General features: G+C 44.1%; 1 protein-coding gene and 1 non-coding gene across 4 annotated transcripts in view; both read left to right on the plus strand.

Moving 5' to 3' along the window:
- POLR3E (RNA polymerase III subunit E) overlaps positions 1–20,080 on the plus strand; it is a 32,801-nt gene that overhangs the window by 379 nt on the left and 12,342 nt on the right. The window contains exons 1-15 of one of the 3 annotated variants that reach the window (XM_074598170.1): positions 1,696–1,831; positions 6,149–6,229; positions 7,356–7,406; positions 8,703–8,780; positions 10,271–10,386; positions 10,710–10,792; positions 12,090–12,197; positions 12,662–12,711; positions 13,016–13,135; positions 13,695–13,780; positions 14,817–14,861; positions 14,946–15,037; positions 15,802–15,922; positions 17,483–17,564; positions 19,920–19,979. In XM_074598170.1, the coding sequence (XP_074454271.1) occupies positions 6,194–6,229; positions 7,356–7,406; positions 8,703–8,780; positions 10,271–10,386; positions 10,710–10,792; positions 12,090–12,197; positions 12,662–12,711; positions 13,016–13,135; positions 13,695–13,780; positions 14,817–14,861; positions 14,946–15,037; positions 15,802–15,922; positions 17,483–17,564; positions 19,920–19,979 (1,128 nt within the window). In that variant the 5' untranslated portion in view covers positions 1,696–1,831; positions 6,149–6,193. Of the gene's footprint in view, positions 1–1,695; positions 1,832–6,148; positions 6,230–7,355; positions 7,407–8,702; positions 8,781–10,270; positions 10,387–10,709; positions 10,793–12,089; positions 12,198–12,661; positions 12,712–13,015; positions 13,136–13,694; positions 13,781–14,816; positions 14,862–14,945; positions 15,038–15,801; positions 15,923–17,482; positions 17,565–19,919; positions 19,980–20,080 lie in introns of those variants that run through there. The other 2 variants (XM_074598169.1, XM_074598171.1) reach the window with 2 other exon arrangements.
- On the plus strand, positions 1,546–1,627 carry TRNAL-AAG (transfer RNA leucine (anticodon AAG)). Its single transcript has one exon. It is a non-coding gene; the product is annotated as a tRNA-Leu (tRNA).

Consider the following 20,080-nt stretch of genomic DNA (forward strand, 5'->3'; position numbering starts at 1 on the left):
AAGCAATATAATGAGGCTAGTAGCTTGTGCTATATTTTGAGTTCTGTAAGTTCATTCTTTTAATTTGGAAAAAGTCCCATAATCATCATTTTACCTCACACTGGTAAAATGAGAAACCTCCTGATCCAACTGCCAGCCCCGAGCGGTGACTTGTGCTCTTATCCCCTCTAAGTGTCACGCATGGCTGATGCAAATAATCTTGGGTACACAGGCTTTCTCCAGTGTTCAGAAGTGTCTCTGTGGCCAGGCACACAAACATTTCAGGGTCAGAGGCTGAGCTCGCCCATGGCAGGGCAGAAAAGCACTTGTCTGGGCAGGTGTTGGTACCTCTTGCTGCCTGGGCAACAGGACCTGTGGCACCAAGCAGCCCTGGCAATGAGAAAAACACTTGCACAATGTGCTCCACGCAGCCTCTTGCACACCACATCTTACACACACACACACACTGTGTGGGCTATGGACGGTAGCCCCTGTCTACTGCTGCGCGGACAAGTGCTTGGAGACGGCTAAATCAGACTCGCTCCCTAAACTTTTCTGCCTGACCAGGTATGGGGTGACTTGCTGTGTGAAACCAATGGAGGTCTGACTGCCCTCTCTCCTCCCTGAAACTCCTGCTTTTCTGCGGAGCCAGGGTCATCAAAGGAGCATCAGCTCCCTCTGTTATCAAAAAAAAGCCCACATCCTTCTGAAAAGGTGCTGAACTGAGGGTGTGATACTGCAGCAGCGATGGAGGCTCCCATTCACGCTTACACGCGTGTGCTGTTATTCCTCAGTACTTGTAGGTAGTGAATTAAATTTTTAGCAAGACTGTGCAAAGCTGCAGCCTCTTGGCAGCCGATGCCCAGCAGCTCCTGGGCAGAGCTGGCCCTGCGGGGGCTGCAGGCACCGGCAGCAGGAGGTGGGCGAGCGGAGGCTGTTGGGGGGTCCAGCAGGTTTAAATGAACTATTTATCTATCCCGTTTAAATGAACTGCTACAACTACAGCAGCTCATCGAGCTGCATTTAGTCTTTGTGGCGAGAATGACGCTAATTCCTCAAGAAAATTTACCAGCTTTTCAGGCAAAATATAGACAGAGGCTCCTAAGGGCACCCTCACGGGACACCAGGCAGCTAAGTTGTGCTACTACCCCTTTTCACAAGAGTTGTACTGGCTACTGCTGCTACTACAGGCTGCCACGTGGGTGCCTGTGCTGCAAGCGGGAAAACAACCCCCCAACCATAAAGTCTGTTGGCTTTTCACTTTCCAGCTTCAGTGAGTTGTAGCTTTGGAGCACAAAGTTAAAATGCATCGGGTTTGGGTTTATTTTTTCAGAGGTTCAGGGGTGTGCAGATGATGTCCGCGTCCGGGTACACGTGGCAGTGCGCCGGACTCCATTGCGCCTGCTGGCAGACGGGGGTGGGAAAACCCGCGGTATTTTATTTTTCGGGTGGAAGGGTGCGTAGTGAGAGCGATTGCTGGGATGGGGCATGAAGATGAAGGGTGGGAAAGCGTAGGGGAACCCCGATCTGGAGTAAATGCGGCGGCGAAAACAACTATAGCATGGCGGTAGCGTGGCCGAGCGGTCTAAGGCGCTGGATTAAGGCTCCAGTCTCTTCGGGGGCGTGGGTTCGAATCCCACCGCTGCCAGCAGACTTTTTTTCCGCTGCTGCAGCGCCCCATGGCGGCCGGGCGGCCAGCCGTCGGGAGAGCATTGTGGGTAGGAGGAGGGTCGCGTCCCCACGTGCCGGACGCAGTGACGCCAACATGGCCGCTGCCTGAGCGCCGCCCGCCGTGCCGCGCACCGCCACCGGGGAGCCGGCGGCACCGCTGCCCGTGCCGGCCCTCCGCCAGGTAGGCGGTTGCGGCGTCGCTTTTGCCCCTCCCGGGGCCGCGCGGGCGGCGGGGACCCTGCGGGCGGTGGAGGGGGAGGAGCGCGGCCTGGGCTGAGGTGGGCTTTGCCTGTTCGGTGAGAGCGGTGGAGACGAGGTTCTGTGAGGACCTGACACCGCGGCGAGTCCCGAGGGCGCGGGGCCGCGGCCGTCCGTGAGGGGCCCTGACAGGAACCGGCGCGGGTCGGGGCCCACGAAGGGAGTGGACGGAAGCCCGGTGACAGGCCGCGACCCCTCGGCTCCCCTCACCGTCGGGCCGGGGGTGCCGGCCGGTCCTCCCAGGGCTGTAAAGCGGCGGCACCGGCCGGCCCGGGGCCCTTGCCCCCAGGGCTGGCAGCTGTGCGCCTCCCGCCCTGGAAAGGCGCTGCTCACGCCAAAAAATGCCGGTGGCTGCCTGCGCCTGAGCATCGGCTCTGCGAGAACTGTGTCACAGCCCTGCCCCGCCGGGGGACGAGACGCCCGGTCCCTCTTGCTCCGGGGTGGGCTTGCTTCGTCCCCGCCTTACGTGCAGGTTCGGGCCGTGGGCTGTGGCCTCCCTACTCGGGTCCCCCTTCCCCGCGCTCCGCCTTGCTGCCAGGCTGCTGTGTCAGGGGAAAGCAGGCTCGCAAATTGCCAGCAATGACGAAGCCGTTGCCAGCATTGGGGCGCGCAGGGCCCGGCGAGGTGGAGCGGTGCCTGCGTGGAAGATGGGGCTCGGCACCACCACCTGCCGCGGTGCGGGGCGGCCCCGCGGGAGCGGTCGTACGGCAGCCAGCAGCTTCACCCCTGCACCTGGCAGAGCAGGCCTGGCACTCTGCTGCGTAAATGTTGAGGTGTTAAAGAAAGGTTCATGCATAATGCACGATCTCTTAAGTCCCAAAGATGTGCTTCAGTGACATCACCTCCAAAGAGAGGTCGTGGTGCATAGGGGCCCTTTTTGGCTTCACTGTCAGAAGATGACTATGCAAAGCTGCTTGCAGACAAGCAAAGCAAGGAGAAAATTAAGCAAAAAATTGCATCAAAATTGCAGTTATCGTAAATATTCGGAAGGTGCTTTGCACCTTCCGTTTTACTGTATGCCTTGGGCCGCCCTGAGCTAGAGGATCACTGCTAGGGCTGGGCTCGGAGACCCCCTACAGAAGAATGTCCAGGTGCCAGTGGAAATTATGGTAGTGATTCTGGAGATGGCACTTTTCCCACTTCGATGGTTCATTATCTATACTTTAAGGCACTGATGCGGCAGGAGTTCCTGGTCTTTCCTGCACTGCATAATTATATATGAAGAATATTTCAGGTTTTGGTGTTGGCACTTTGGGGGTCCATTATTACAGACAAATTTAGGTATCAATGAAATGCTGGAGCCTTTCTTGCAGGCCTGGCTAAAAATGCGTGTGTGTCAGATGATGTGCAGCTTTGCCATCTTCCTTCTTACAGTTATATTAAAATTTTTGAAAATAAAAACTAGACAGTACCCAAATGCCCTTCTGGCTCAGACTTAGAGGTAGGATTCAGTTGCTTTGTCACTGATTTTTGCAGTTCTTTAACCACAATATTTTTCTTCGTTGATTCTAAATTGATGATGTTATGGGCAGCTAATGAGCGGTTTCATTGGTCCTAGCGTTGGTTGCATTGCAGGAGAATAAGAAATGCGAAGATTTATATTTCTTGCCCTCCTGCAAGCTGTTCCAAAGTTCAGTGATTCATACTGATAACTTGCATTATATTTTGATTTGCACCTTAAAGGAAAGTCCCTTTTAAAAGAAAAAATTCTGCCAAAAGGAAATTTGAAACTGGTGACCATGTTTGCCATCTCTTGGTATTTAATTCTGTTCCGTAACTCTTGTGGTGTCTTATATATATGACAAATATAAAAATGAACACCCCCTTATATATATATATATATATAGTAGATATAGAATTGCGTCTGTGTGCCTTCAGTGAAAACTTCATTCTGATTCAAAAGATTCCTTCAAGTTGCACGAGTATTATAAATTGTGCTGGGACACACTGCTTCCTATTTATAGACCTGTCATCCTGATATTCCAATAAAAGGAACTGTAGTCATTCTTGATCCTTAAATGAATAAGAAAAAATGTAATCTCTGTAATACAACATTTTCCTTGAGTACTGAGAGGTGGATTCACAAAGAGCAGCGTTAGATGAGGGACCAGAGACCAGGTCCTTTAGGCTAAGTTTCTCTTTCTCTCCTTAGCCCAGGGAATCGTAACTTCTCTTCTGGAAAGTGGAGTAACTTTCTCAGGAGAGAGAACAAGCTAGCACATCACATACTTGGCACTCAGGCTGTCAAGAAGGGGAGGGTGGTTCCCAGTTCACTCAGGGGGGTTAGTAAGGAGGGTTTGGGCCTAAGTCTCCCACCTTCTGGGTGTTACTGCATGTTGTTGCATATCTTGGGCACCCTCCGGTCTGTTCTGAATGGAAGCTGCAGTTGTTCCATTTTGTGAAGAGCTGTCAGGCTGGCTCTACGTGAGCCTGCTGTATTGGGCCACCCAGGGGACATGAATGGGGAAAGCAAAATTGGAACTGACAGATCTCATTTCTCTAAAACAACATATTCGTGCATGTGTTTCTGGGAGGAACTAAGTCCCTGATCGCAGAAAACACTCTGATACCAGTCACATATCACATACGGTTGCAGTAACAGCCCCAGCCTGCAGTTGAGATACTATTGCTTTGAAGGTTTTCCGTTTCTACAAAACTATTTTAAATGTGAATCTGAGTATTATTTAATGGTAAATTTTCAAATACAGATGTATGGTGGGAAGAGCCAGGAATATGCTGGTGCATAAAGGAATGGAAAATTCCTGTTCAGTACTGTGAGGGGTGCTTTTTTGGTAGGGGAGAACCTGTGAGTGAAAAATATGCAATCATATTTCTAGGTGGAATGGCAGAAGCAGTGTAAATAAACCAGAGGTGGTTTCCGGAATGGAAATTTGCCCCTGTAGTGATGTTAATAACACTCACATCCAGAATGCCTATCCAGCCTCTCTGAAAGGTTTCTTAGATAACTGCGTATATATTAACGTGATGTTTTGAGAAGCCTGCACATCTGTTGAAATACACTGAGCTGCTTAAATTGTGTGGTGGCTTGTGTATTTGAAAAAAAATGCCACCGTCTTGGATGGAGCATGGATGCTGTCTTCCTTCTCTCACAACCTCTCTGTTGACACCCGATCCTGGACGCTGCCTCTCTCTCTTTCTCTTCCTCCGTAGGAGGTCCAGCAAAGAAGTGAGCTGGTGTCGAGGAGTAGAAGACAGTGCGGGAGAGTTCCCAAACATAGGTCTTATTTCTTTGCGTGATCATCTTTGTTGTTAAAACTTTCCTTGGTCAGTTTGTGAGTGGTCTTATTTTTTTATGCCTGTCTTGACCATTACTGGCTGATTAATGGTGTCTTAAATGATCTGGACTAATTAACATTGCTGCAATGGCATCCCAAATAATTTGTAAATCCTTTTGTTTGATTTCAGCAGGGAAAAACTATTGTTGCTTTAGCCGAGGAATCATTTTTTTATTCAAAGGTCTGAACCAAGAATGACACTGGATGGAACATGATGAATCTTTGTTCTAGAGCACCCAGCTAATATGAGAGTCTTATTTTCTTTGGAGTTAGTGTAGTTATGAAGTAAAATCTGTTGTTCTGGTGATTTCAGAGGACTCCAAGAGAGGCCAAGGAGTGTATTTTGAAGCTCTCATTTAGCAGTACGGTCTGAAGAATGGTAGGTCAGGAGACAAGGCAAGCAGGTAGGTCAGGCAGATGAAGTCAAGGTCGGCACGTTCATGTGTCTGGTCCCAAGCAGGCTTTTTTCTTCTCCCAGCTCTTTAGCTGGGAGCTTTCTCCATTATCTGCTTTCAAGGAATTTTTCTGAGAAAGGAAGATAGTGAACCCTATGGCACGGTCCTTGTGACAGTGGCAACTGCAGTGGCGGTTTCAGAGCTCACATGTGGACTGACCAGCAGTGTGCTGTAGATGTACTGTCTGGAAAACCAGCCACTGCCTGCGTGTTATAGGTACGCAGTATATAAAAGATACACTTTATGCAAGTATAAAAGGCCCGTCTTTCCCTCTGTAGAGACTTTTGCTTGTCTCTTAAATTTGGTGGCAGTTGGTCAAGATTGTGGAGTATTAGGGACCTGATTGTGCAAATACATACATTCCTTCAAAAAACAGACTAAACAGATTACCACTGAAAGGAACCAAGTTAACTTGAACAAATACTCTAGGCTACATGTGGTACATCACACAGATGTAATGACTCATATGACATTTCTGTTTTCTTTCAGGTTGTGCCAAGGAATAAGCCAAGAAAAAGCTTTTTGTATCCTAGCATGGCAAATGAAGAAGATGATCCAATTATACAAGAGGTAAAAGTGCATTGTGGCAGCAGTGATTGTACAGGAGGTTTCCTTATCGTTATTATTATAGTTCCCAGTGTTCTTAACATTGCTGAAACAACATGTCGTCAACAGCAGTAGTTGTCTTACAACCAGCGGCTTGCTCTGTGCAAGGAAGTATGTTGTGCGGGCCAAGTACATGGCTCATAGTATCTATTTTGCCAAAATAGTGGTGTCCATGTTGGTGGATTCATCTCAGGTTTTTCACCCTTTGTAATCTTTCCATGTCAGAAGAGGAACATAGGTGGGGAACTTGCTTCTAACACTTTGTGTTTCCACTGATTCTATTGCATGTCTCTGAGAGCTGTAAAAAATCGGAATGACTTTGATGAGTTAATACCTGTTAGATATGAAGCTAAAATGTTTCATGCCTTCTGCTAAAACATGCAGTTATGTTCTGATTCTGGACTCGTCTAAAAGACTCCAGTGTCCCAAAGGGTAACCACAGTGTCCTGTTCACTTTATGCCTGAATTTACACACCAGAAGTACAAGGAAGGGCAAGTTCATAAGAAGGAGAAAAGCCATGAGAAAAGGAGTGGGAATTGTCAGGACTATATCTAAAGGTGTCTAAAATGGCAGCTTTCACATGTGATATTCATGAAACATCTGTGGATTTTCAGTGCTGGTGGCAAAATGCTAACATTCAATCAGATTTGGGATGTGATGTCTCTTGTCTAATTTAGAAAGATTTTATGACAAAATACTAGTAATGAAGTTGCCTTTCAGTCATACTGCTAAAGAGAAGACTCCCTCCTCTTTCTATAATTGTGATAACCGATTCACTTCAGCCCCTCGGAAAGTTTCAGATTTGTTTGCCAAGTTTCCTTAGAGAGGAAAAAACAGCTAGAGCCACTGTCTGCTGCCTCATTGCAGTGTGGGGGTTTTGTATGTTTTTTTAAAAAGGCCAACTGCAAAATTTCACATCCAAATCAACAGAGGAGACCTTTGACAAGAGAGTCACAAATGTGTTTTATGTTGGAGTTTGTAATGGAAAGCTAAAATTGTCAGTATTTGAGCTCTGGGGGTTGTACTTTTATCTGAGGCTCCCTCAGTTACAGCTGGCATCTGATGAAAGTTGTTTGTTTTGCTTTTTAGATTGATGTGTTCCTGGCCAGAAGTCTACTGGAGAAGCTGTATCTGTTTCAGGTATTTCCATTAACTTTTCAGGTATTTCCATGAACTTTTTTGTAGTGATAGTTTGTTTAAAATAAATTCAGAGTAGTAACTCTCCTTACTGGTTCAGACTGCCAAGATCTTGGATATAGGCAAGGCTGTTTGGGTCTCAGTTGAAATATTTAGTATTAAATCATTGCCAAGAGGGGAGTGGTCATTTATGGCACAGACTCGTCATTAAATCAATCCCTTTAACCACCCTGAGGGACTGCTTTAGTAGATGATGTCTCTTTATCGTGGTTTGGATAAATCTGCAGTCTCTTAGCCATCTTCTGTCACCACTGAATTTTGCCATCTTTACTTTACATTTCTTTAGGACTGGTCCTATTTAAAACGTCATCAGTATTCATAAATTAGTGCAGTTCATCAGAAGAGCCCACTTACGTTTTGGAGATAAAACTAACTAGTGATTGAAGGTGGAAATATGTTAGGAAGGTAGAGGTCTGTTTTGCATTCTGCTGCTGAATTTCCCTTATTTTATCCTTGTGATTCACTTTTGCCATCTGCAAAATGGGAGTCTTTTGAGGTTGTTGGATGAAATGTTTATTATAAACCTGTGATATCCACTGATAGTATGTGCCAGCAGGGCATGACTGGAGACGGCCAGACACGCTGGACCAGACCATTCAGCCTTCCCTCTAGGATACCCAGAGTTGCTCCATGTCAGGAGTGAGCATTGGTTAAGGATGGGGCCTGTGGGTGTTCTGGAGAAATGGCAGCTCTGAGCAGGATGCTGCTACGGCTGGAAGATTTCATTTGGATACCACATTGTCCTCTCATCATTCCCAAATGGTTCAGAAGAGAGACCCGTGTGTAAACCTGGGTTTGGTGTCCTGACATGTGGCACACGTCCTGTAAGCTGACACTACTTGTGTAAACCCACAAATATTTTACTTTTGGAAAATAACTCTCCAGAGAGGTAATGCTGAGGGATGGGTTTTTAATTGCTTCTAACACTTCCTTTTTCAGGTGGGCTAATGTGTGGTACCATTTTCCTGTGTTACAGTTTATTGAGGTGTGTGAGGGGCAGGAAGGGGGTTGTGTAGTGATGAAAGCAGAGGACTGGAGGGAAAGCAACAGGCTTTCTAGGTCATACTCCCAAATCCCCTCATGACTCACAAATCAGTCAAGTAATTTCTCTTCTTGATGTCTTGTATCCATCTGACAAGTGGATCTACGTGTGAGAAGACAGGAGAGATTGAGTTAGTTTCTGTGAAGTTCTTTGATCTTTAAAGGAAGAGGGTTTTATGAAATGGATTTGTTTTCCAGTATCCTATTCGTCCAGCTTCCATGACGTACGATGATGTCACACATTTATCAGCGAAGATAAAACCAAAGCAGCAAAAGGTTGGTCATCATTTGAGTCCAGTCTGTAAAAGTTGTTTTATGTTGTGCAGAATGTACTTAAGAAAAGCACATTGTGCTATTAAGCTGTTATAACTATGCAGCTACTTGCAGGACCAGATCTCTGTGCTTGGATGTATTGGGGGAGTCTTCCATTGTGTCTGTGAAGTAGGGTTTAGAATAAGAGCAGTTTATAAAAAAAAGAGAGGAATTAGTCATGATGGAAAAGCCACTCTTTAAAATAGAGTCACTCAGGGAAACGTAGTTACCAATGCTAATTCAGTCTGTACGTGATCTAAAAGGTCTTCACAATATTCAGAAAGGGGTTGAGCTTTGGAGGCATGCTCTGTCTTTCAGTGTTAGCATCTTGGTCTCTGTCTTGCCTGGCTGTGAATCATCAGCAGTCCTTTTGAAATCAGTGGGGTTGTATAGGTAGTGAAAGCATAGACGAAGCCAAAATGATTGCACTTACTTGCAAATGTATGACAAAACTGTGGCTATGATTTTAAAATGCCTTATTTAACAAACAGAGAAATAGATGTCTGTGATATTGGGATTTTGTTGTGGGAAATGGTTAAGGAGAGCGCTTGTGTGAACTTCGGAGTTAGGATGCACGTTGTGTTCAGGAAGTCTACTAAAATTAGTAAATATTTGCATTGTAAGCCCTGTGCAGACTTGTAAATCTGCCGTCTCATCCAGGGACTTGTAACAGTTCAGTTTATGAGGAATGTAAAGGGGAAGAAAAAATGAGGCAATAGCTGTGATATATGAATTTATAAGGGCTTTGGCACATCCTGAGGAAGAATACATGCTGTATTGTTTTAGTATATAAAGAGAAGCAGGGTGCAGGCAAGCGTTTATTTTTGAACATCAGTCTGAAGTTTAAGGTTTGAGTGGGGGAAAGTTCTTGTAACTAAAGGCTTAGACCTTGTTTCTGTGCTTCAGCTGGTGTAAATCAGGAATAACCGTGAAGTCAGTGGTAAGTCCTGCGGTCTCAAACTTAGCAGGATCTAGGCCTTTGCCTCTGAAGAGGACATAGTTACTTTATGCTGCTTGGTACCCAAACTAGAAGAACACATACCTTAAATTTGAGAGATTCTGAATGGATCCTCAGTGATGGGGAAGCTTCAGGGATATTGCTTGTGTACTTGATCTGTACTGACAAATAAACTAGACTGTGATATGGGAAGGTGCTCATCAAAGTGAAGGTGTATATCCAGGCGGCCTAAAGAGCTCTCATTTCTCTGCTCCCATTCATTTACATGGGAGTTTATGTATCTCTAGCTTATTGTTAAAATGTCCCCATCCTAAAAAAACCCATATGTTTGCTCAACTTTATGCAGATTTGCCCTGTGGGTTTGAATGATGCTTCTTATGTATTTTAAATTTGCTGTAAACCTATGGAAATGTTAGCAAGTGTGGGATTGAATTTTAATCGATATTTTTGGCGTTCTGCCATGGTACTTACCTGTCTTTCCTTTCCTATTATTTAGGTTGAACTTGAAATGGCCATTGATACTTTGAATCCTAACTACTGTCGCAGCAAGGGAGAACAGATTGCGCTCAATGTAGATGGCACGTGTACAGATGAAACAAGTACCTATTCCTCGTAGGTGTCCTCTTCGCCTTCATTTCCTTTTTGTGGTGAGCATAGATATATGTATGTCCACCGGGGCTTCAGGGAAAGGTGAGAACAAGTGGCTGTACAGTCTCGGGGCGTGCTTTGGACACTGTTACATAGCAAGTATTCTCGGAAGTAATCTGTGTTTTTTGGTGTAGTTCATGAATTGTGAATTGCAAACAGAAAGATGAGTATATATATTTGCTGCAGTTGTTGATATTCCATTTTGAGAATTAGTGATTTCAGACCTTTAACATCTGTATGCCACATTGCCTGTAGAATACAATCTCACAGCATTCATCTGTCTGCAGGAAGCTGATGGACAAGCAAACTTTCTGCTCTTCGCAAGCTGCAAGTAATGTTTCCCGCTACGCAGCTGCTGTTTATAAAAAAGGTAAGTTTCTTTTGCTTACCCTCACATCAGTGAAACATGCTGATTTCAGGGTTAAAATAAGACCTGTTTATTCAGCCTAGGTTTTAATTGACTGACGGGTCTTTAAAGAAAGGAAAAGTTTTGCTTATCAATGTCCCTAGAGTCCTTGAGAAGGTCTCGCAAAACCGTAAATATTATATAAGAACACTGTGGGTTTGTAGATGCCTCCAGGATCTTAACAGTGCACTGTGACCTGAAATAATGCATATTTGTAGCATAGATTTATCGTTGTTATTTAAATTACTATCTCCATCTAATTGCGTCTGTCTCATTTTCCTATTCAACACTTTTTGCCCCTCTCTTGTCTCCTAATGCCATCACAGAGTTTTGGTCTGATGATCATTTGAGATGGAAATATGTAGATTGTGTTCAGTGATGGCTATTTTACTAGGAAGTCTCCTGAACTATCGGTCAGGTCTGAGCCAGCATGTGTCTCTCTACAAGATTTGGTTTAAACACAAAAAGGAAAGTAGCAGAAATAGGTCTTGGTCTTTGTGGTGGGTTGACCTTGGTTGGATACCGGATGTCCACCAAGCTGCTCTATCACTCCCCTCCTCAGCAGGACCAAGGGGGAAAAAAATAAGATGGATAAAAACTCATGGGTCAAGATAAAGGCAGTTTAATAAAACAAAAGCAAAGGCCGCATGTGGAAGCAAAGGAAAACAAAAGATTTATTCTCTACTTCCCGTCAGCGAGTGATGTCCAACCGCTTCCTGGGAAGTAGGGCTTCAGTAAGCATAGGAGTTGCCCTGGAAGACAAACGGTTGTAATAACGGATGTGCCCCCCCCACTTCTCTTAGGTTTTATTGCTGAGCAGATCATATGGTATGGAATATCCCTTTGGTCAGTTGGTGTCGCTGTCCTGGCTGTGTCCTCTCCCAAGATCATGCCCACCTGCAGCCTACTGGTGAGGGGGGAACGCTGGGGAGACAGCCTTGGTGCAGCGCTGCTCAGCAGTAGCCAAAACACTGGTGTGTTATCAGCACCTTTCCAGCTACCAATACAAAGCACAGCACTAGGAGGGCTGCTCTGCAGAAAGTTAACTCCATCTCAGCCAGACCCAATACAGTCTTTCATATTCCTTTGAAATCTGAGCACTGGATGAATTTTTCACTTCAATCCCTTTTTACATTTTACTGTATTAAATATTTATGTTCAGCTGAAGCTGTGCCTTTACAGAGATAGGGAGATAATGAAAAGTGCTGTCCTTATGCAGTGGGAAAAAGCTATTTAAAACAATGTTAATTCTCTCTTTCAGGTGAACTTCATCTGACTCCACTACATGGAATTCTTCAGCTGAGGCCAAGCTTCACCTACTTGGACAAGGCTGATGCAAAACACCGAGAAAGAGAAGCTGCTAATGAAGGTAAATGCTCCATGAGTTCTGTTTTCTTTTGGGAGCTGAGATACAGCTCTGTAATTTTACTGATAAGAGTCATTATATTCTGAAGGTGTTTGTTACAACAACATACTGATTATAAGGCCATTTCTCAGATTGTTTTACTGATCTTATTTTCAGTGTAGCTGCATAAATGCTTTTGTGGGCACAGTGTGGGGGATTGGCAGAGGGATGGGAGGTGATGGGTAGTGTCAAAGGGCAGCAGTAGGGAGTGTGTCACCACTGCCACTGAAAAGAGCTCATGGGAGCAGTGTCTCCTATCATAGGAGCAGTGTGGTGCTGTCATACATTGCATAGTTTGACAAGCTGGGATCGAACCCATAGTTACGTAGTTCCTAGTATCTCTTTCTGCATGGGCCCCCAAACAGTTACAGATTGGCTTTAGCTCTTTTACTGCAGTGGTGTGTTTATTCTGTTGTATTTTTTGGCAGGTGGTGATTCATCCCAGGATGAAGCTGAAGATGATGTTAAGCAAATTACCGTACGTCCAAATTTTCTTTTTATGGTAGTTTAGGCAACAATTCACAAGAAAGCATGAGAATTCACACCCAAATAGAAGGACAGGAAACCTCGGTTAGTCCTGGTGACCCTGGGCTTGGGAGGGGGGATATAAGATGGACTTGTCCTTGTTGCACAAGCATAAAGATGGCATTGACAGCAGAGAGTGATTCGTTTGAGCTAGGGTCCCTAGCTTCTGGTACGTATGTGTCAAATAAATAATGCAGGTGTTTTGTTCCAAGGGTTTTAGGGCTGTATTTAATGATAATGATGTCTAAATCTTCTAGGTACGGTTCTCTCGCCCTGAAACCGAACAAGCTCGTCAACGACGTGTTCAGTCCTATGAGTTCCTGCAGAAGAGACAAGCAGAAGAGCATTGGGTTCACCTACATTATTATGGCTTTAAGGTAGGTTTGCGCTGGCTGCTGAGGAGGCCACCTGGGCCTGGAGGCTTAGCCAAGTCTAGAACTGCTTTTAAATCTGGGACCATGGGGATCAGGGAATCATCAAAAGATAATGAAGAAAAGTAGGTCTGTAGACATCCTGCAGCGCCCTGTGCCTCCTCCACTGGATAATGCGTTGGGATCTCCACACTGGAAAAGGTTTAAAACAGAGTTGACAAACATAAAAGGAAGTCTGAGTACGAGAATCACTCAAGTCTTGGATTATGAACTGGACTTTGTGAAAGACTTGGGGAACCGGGTCAGTTGAGTGACAGAAATCCTGTTTGTCTGACCCACAAGCATGTCTGTCAGGAGATTTTGAAGTCATAGCAACAGAAATCTTCCCATGTCACATGAGCATCGCCTGAGAAAGCGAAAGCAGAACGTCAATTAGTGATGTGGAACACCTGAATGGTGCAGTAATGACAGGATGGTCACAGTTTGGAATGAGGAATCCGGCTTTCTGGCATTTTGTATGTTTTCAGTATGTGGTAGTGATTCTTGTTTTTCTCCATATCTCCAGGATAGCCGTTCTGAACACGAGCGCCAGTATTTATTTAGTCAAGGTCATGGCTTTGCTGAAAACACGGAATTAATTAAATCTCCCAGGTAATGGTTTGATGATTTCCTACAGAAATTGCAGTAATTTGTTGGGATTGTTTTCAGAGTAATAAGCAGGTATATTCTTTAAAAGTCTGATCTTTGATAGTTCTATCCATGATAAAAATTTAATTGTTTAAAAAATAGAGTAACAAACTAGCCTTCAACTTATTCAGGTTGCTTTCTTTGTTTCCCTGTGCTCTGAGATTAAAACTAGTTGTTTTCACTTGGGATTGTAGCCTCTTGTACGTTATCGCAACCCTGCGTTTTTGGGACTGTGAATACTGTAAAGGAAAAATAAACCAAAACCAGCTTCTGGTTAAAATAAATTAAAGCTCTGAAGACAATAACTTCCATTGTTAGCAAATCTTACAAAACTTCCTTTTGTGATTTGTGAGAGACACCTAAAACTACTTGAAACTTGTTTGGTTTTGTTTCTTGGTGACTGCAGCTATACAGGAATCTTCCCATGATAGAGTCAATGCTAATGTTTCGCTGTGATCTCGTACAGCCGTGGCCCGAGCAGTAGGAAAGTGGCAGACTCTGTTCAATGGTGTGGGTGTCTTTTTCTTAACATCTCAGTGGAACAGAGCTAGGTGTTCTGAGAAGTCTTTTGTGTCTGATTCTTTCCTCACAGAGACTGGTAATTACATGGGTGGGAAAGATTTTTTGCTTGTTGCAGGTGTGATTCTCTCTGTCTACGGGACTTCACACGACCCCTCTTACTGCTTTGTCAGAGCACCTGTGCTTTATGTATTTACTCTTGCAGTTCCTCTGTTCGGACACCCCTTCTGTACAGAAAAGTTGGTATTCTGACTCCCGTTTATTTCATACCTTCTCTTTGGGCAGAGGAATGTCAATAGCTTTTACTAGTACTGAATTTTACAGAGGAAGATGGCAGAGGAAAGGGGAATGCTATCTTTTCAGGCTAATGTTTGCTTTGTAGATTCACACAAGTAGGATTGCTCTAAGCAAGAAATAACTGTGCTTAAACTTGGGAAGTCCCAAGACAAGCATTTTAAGGATGTGTTTTCTTTTCTTCTAGTGAATATTTAATGATGCTGATGCCTCCAAGCATAGAGGAAGAGAAGTAAGTGTTTGTACAGAATGTTCGAAGTCCAAATTGGCTGGATGCTCTTTTTCATGGGCTGCAAATCTGCTTGTTTATCTGCAGTGACAAACCAATGGCTCCAAGCAATGTGCTTTCTATGGCCCAGCTGAGGACTTTACCCCTTGCTGATCAGATTAAGATCCTGATGAAGAATGGTTTGTAGCTTTTGTAACACATTTGCACTTTACTTTGTGACTTCTAATTGCCTCAGATAAGGTACCTCTCCTAGTAGTACCAGTTCTGTCACCCCACCAGTCAGTCTGGTGCTCTGATTCTGTGAAGAATCCAAATTCCAGGCCTTTCCTTAAGAAGACCTACTGTGCAGAGCAGAACAGTAACATCAGATCTTGCTGCTGATCTGTATGTTTGCAGTCAACCTGCTCTTAGAATAATTTCTAATCTGATGACAGCTTTCTGGATACATCTATTTACGAAGGTATCCCCTAGAATGTGGGGTCTGAGCGTGAATCATAAGTTGAAGGCTAATGCAAAAAGCTGCACTTTCTGGGAAGCTTTCAGTAATACGCACTTCATGAGTGTAATCTGGGAGTTTTATTTTGTCTCTTCAGAGTTACTATCTGATGAGATCAAATCATGGTAACTGCCTCAGGAGCTTCCTGTCTTGTCAGGTGTCTTTGTTTCCAAAATTGCGTAGATTATTTTATTTTATTTTATTAATGCGTTAATTTGGGACCAGTTAAGCTAATCAAGTTTGGTACAACACTAGCAGATATTTTTAAAACAGATGATGACTGTAGTGCAGGAAGGGACTTAGTAGAACTTAGGTTTGGGTTTTTTTCTAAGATACAGCTTTGAGCATGAGCTTCAACATAAACCGTAGTATCCCAGATTTATAAATCTATGTCTTTATCATATGCATTGAAGACACCTTTAATCTGGTGTGTATTTTGCCTTTCAGTGAAGGTCATGCCATTTGCAAACCTGATGAGTTTGCTGGGCTCTGGGACTGACTCTACGGCAGTTCTCCGCTGTATACAGCAGGTGGCAATGCTGGTCCAGGGAAACTGGGTGGTGAAGAGGTATGGCTCGTCTTTGTTACTGGAACATGGTTTCCTGCTTTAAGAAGAGGATCAGAACAATGGATTTTATATGCTCGTGTTCCTTGTGTCCCAAAGTAGCCACGTGCTTAACTCACAGTACTGTAAAATCTTGCTTTAATGTTTGGTGCTTTTTAGTACAGTCAGATACTCAAAATTCAAAGGGTTGATGTTAAAGGATAGTACCTTAGTACCTACCCCAGCTAAAATTATGGCTGAGCAGTCGTGTGATCTGTATTTGCATTTGAGTTATGTCAGGTTTTCGATGTTGCCTTCACTCATGTTCTTTTGTGAGAGGACTGTCGCGAATTCTTCCAGAGATCAGTGTCAAATATAAGCACAGAAAATGAAACCAATGTATTTCTTAGCTAAATTCAGTCAAAGAAAGATCTTTGTGCAGTCACCTTGTCACCTGCTGTTCAGCGGATGCTGTTCTTGTCAGCTGAAAGCTACCCTCTAGAAGGCGTTACTCACTTAATAAATCAAGCGTGGGGTACTGAGTGTACCACATGAAATGGATTCTGTATCATCCTTCTGTTTATTAGGATAAAGCATCCCACTGGGAATTGAAGTCTAAACTGCAGTATGGGGTTTTTTTTACCTGGGTGGAGCACTGCATGCAGAGAATTATAGTCTCTAGAATAGCTCTCTGTGTTAAGATGAGTGGTACCAGCTACCAGTCCAAGTTTGTAAGCAGGATGTGTTTCAGCTATTGTGATACATGCCTTTGTTAACAATGTGAACGGATTTTACAGCAACCCATGCTGTCCCTCCAGCCGTTCCAGAAGGAAGCTGGAAGCAAGTTAAAAGACAGCATATTAGCATTCAGATTGTTTTTATGTTATAGCTGATTCTTTGCTACTAGTCCAAGGAGGATGTGTGTATCTCTAGTAGATGTGGTGTGTTTGGAGTGGTTGGGCACAGAGCAGCACATGGACACATCTGAGCTTTAAATAGAGAGGGGACCCATTTCTTTGGCCTGGGTAGGATCAAGATCACAAACCTGGGTTGCCTGGAGGCTTTGGAGAGCGTGCTAACAAATGTCATCCAGTTAGTCTTGCAAGCAGACAAGGACGCAGGGTAGTGTTGGTCTCAGGGCTGTTTGGTTTGAGCATGGTATTGTGTAGTGTTTGAGTCTTAAGCCCTTGTTTGGGAAGGAAATAAAAACCCCTTATGCCTGTACATCAGCATTTTGGAGGCTGCATACCACGTTAGCCTAAGCATTTCTTAGGATCGTTCTGGTCTTGTTTACACTGATCCAAGGGGGAGAATAGGCTTTGCAAGAACAAAGCAGAGCTTGTACCTGTGTTGCACACACCTGCTAGCCACAAGGCTGTGCTTTGCTGGTGTAAGCTTTTTTGCACTAGTGTAATTGCAGTGATGTAATTACATCAATATTAATTCCTTTAATGAAAACTATGCTTTGGATAAAGGTATAATTTAACTGCAAAACAGGGAGGATGTGTTTGTTATGTTAATCTTCACCAATGTCGTTTTTCTGGAGTACCTAGTAACTAATCAGTCTTCCTTTTTAATTAACAGTGATGTCCTTTACCCAAAAGATACTTCTAGTCCGCACAGTGGAGTCCCTGCAGAAGTGCTCTGTAGAGGGAGAGACTTTGTTGTAAGTATAGAAGTATTTGTTGTTTTTAAAGGAAAACACAGGTGAAGTTTGCCTGAGAGGCCAACACATTGCAAAACTCCGCTCTACTGCGATAAGGTGTTTCCTCCAAAGAAATTATTTGTACTTTAATCCCAAAGGTGTTATTACAAGTCTGTCATGGGAGTGTTGGTGTAAATTGACATTGTGGCTGACGGGCAGGTTCAGATTGTCTGTCATTAACAGTATTCATCCCTTTATAATACATGCTGCAGAACCCCTATCACATAGCCCCCACAATGCGGGGCATACAGAAAAGCCAGGACTGGATAATGAAGTGCTTATTTCTCCAGATATATTTCTGTGGGCTCGGGACCGTGAGATCTCATGAGGGCAGTGTGGGTAAGCCTTGTGTTCTGTGAGCATGCACTGTTGGCCTTTAAAAAGGACTTTATTCCCCAGAGCTGCTAATCAGTGAAAGGACTTTGTTCCCAGGCACCTTTTGTGAGCAGTAGCTGCACATGGAAGTTGAAATGAATACAGGTCTTGTAAACACACACATAACCACAGCAAAAAGGAACAACCTCTGCATTGTGTTTATTTTTGCTAACCATGGAAAGAATTAAGTTCCTAAGCGGTTCCTAAGTTCATATTCAGTTTAAGGCTTTTACCCCATCAAAGAGAAGCTGACGAGTGCATTGCTTTCATTTTTTTTCAGTTAGACCTGTCTGTTCCCCTTGTTTGCAAAGTTTGATTATGAGATTTAGCTCTACATGGAAGCATGCTGTGCAAGAGACTTTAAGGATATTGCAGTACTAGTGTAAGATAAAACTGATGGTGATTGAAACTGACTTTTTTATTGTGTTTTGATGTCTGTCCGAGACACTGCCATATGGAGACCTGGATTCAGGTGTGACTTAAGTCTTTATGACACAGCAGATTAGGTGACACGTCGTGTGTAAAGTTCTAGGGACCAGAAATTATTATGCTCAGTTAAGTAAGTGGTAGTGTTTTAGCGATTAAGATGTAAAGATAAATTATTTTCATTTGAATATACCTCGATCGAGAAGTGGATCTGGGTTGATCGTAAAGGCAAGCAATTTGCTCATTAGCTCTGCCGCAGGTAAAAAGTTAAAATGTTAGAAAATAGAGAGCATCTCCATCTGTGGAGAAAACGTGTTCTCACTTAGAAAGTGAACTTTATTTCCCTATATTTATTTGTGTAAAGCGATTAAAAAGGTTAAAAAATATTTATGGCCAGTAGTGTCGTATGGTGTCCGCCTGTTCCATGCTGTACTTTGGGGAGGAGGAAAAGTAATTTGTGTCTTTGCTGAAAGCTGCTGTTTTTTCCCCAGATTCTCACATAATAAATTCAGAGGACATGAGTACTATTGGCTGTAGTTGAGGGTAAAGGGCATGATGAGAAATGGCTGCCTCAGAGTTGTGTGCGCGGAGAGCTGATAGATACAATTCCTTTGGACAGCAGCTTCTTGTGCCTTAGAACTGAAATGCCCTGTGCCCTAAAGTGAGCGTGGTGGTTTTGTGTGTTTGTGGGCAGAGAGAAGCTGAATCAGAGAAGGGTGCATAGATGACATTGTAGGGCAGGAAGAAATTGGCAGTAATGAGATTTTGAATTCTTCGTGACATTATTAATACACGCAGACTAAAAGAAGTTGTAGTCTACTTAAATGGAGACAGGAAGGAATCGAAGGTCATGTTCAGAGAGTGTTCTGCCCAGGTCCTCGTGTATCCTGTTAGCCTACTCTCAGCAGCTGCCTCTCAGGATGTTAGACCTTAGGAGGTGCTTTGCAGAGCACCTAGCTTTTACATGAACCGGGGGCGAGTATGTGAGTGACAGGTCATCTTGGCATAACTGTGACTGTGATGTGCATTGAAGAAGGGAATGGGCACTTTCTAGGGGGCTGTGTGTGGAACGGAAGCAGTCATCAGCCTCTACAGGCCCCTACGTTAACTGAAGTGGATGAAGAGTTTCTTTAGGTTGATGATTTTGTATGTGGGAAGCTGAGCCTCAGGTGTGACTTCTGGAGTCCCAGCACTGCTACAGTGGATCTTTGGGTTTTTGGAAGCTAAATGGAGTTTGAGTTTAAGAGATTCTTCATAGCTTTTGTAGTCACAGGTTCACCAAGGCAAACCGTGGACTCTCAAAGCTTTTGATACTGTGATCATGGCCATTTGAGGACAGAAGAGGCCAGAAAGTGTTTTCCACTATCTGACCAAGAATCACCTACGTCCACGTTCTTGAATGGCATGGGGTTTCCATTTTTCTGGTAACACCATTGAACAGGGTCATTATTACAACCTCAGTAAAGCAACTGCTAAATACAGTTACTAGGTTTTTCTCCTTTATTGCCTTCCTAGATGTGGAAGTTCACACAGGACCGCTGGGTTGTGAGAAAGGAAGTGGCAGCAGTTACAAAAGTGAGTGATGTTTTTTCTTCCTAAACCAGAAGTTGGTGATAAGTGTTGGGCATTGTCTGTAGGTCAGTAGTGAGTGGATGCTGCTGCAAGCTTTTTCTCAG

Source organism: Larus michahellis, chromosome 8 (assembly GCF_964199755.1).
Source record: "Larus michahellis chromosome 8, bLarMic1.1, whole genome shotgun sequence".
Lineage (NCBI taxonomy): Eukaryota > Metazoa > Chordata > Aves > Charadriiformes > Laridae > Larus > Larus michahellis.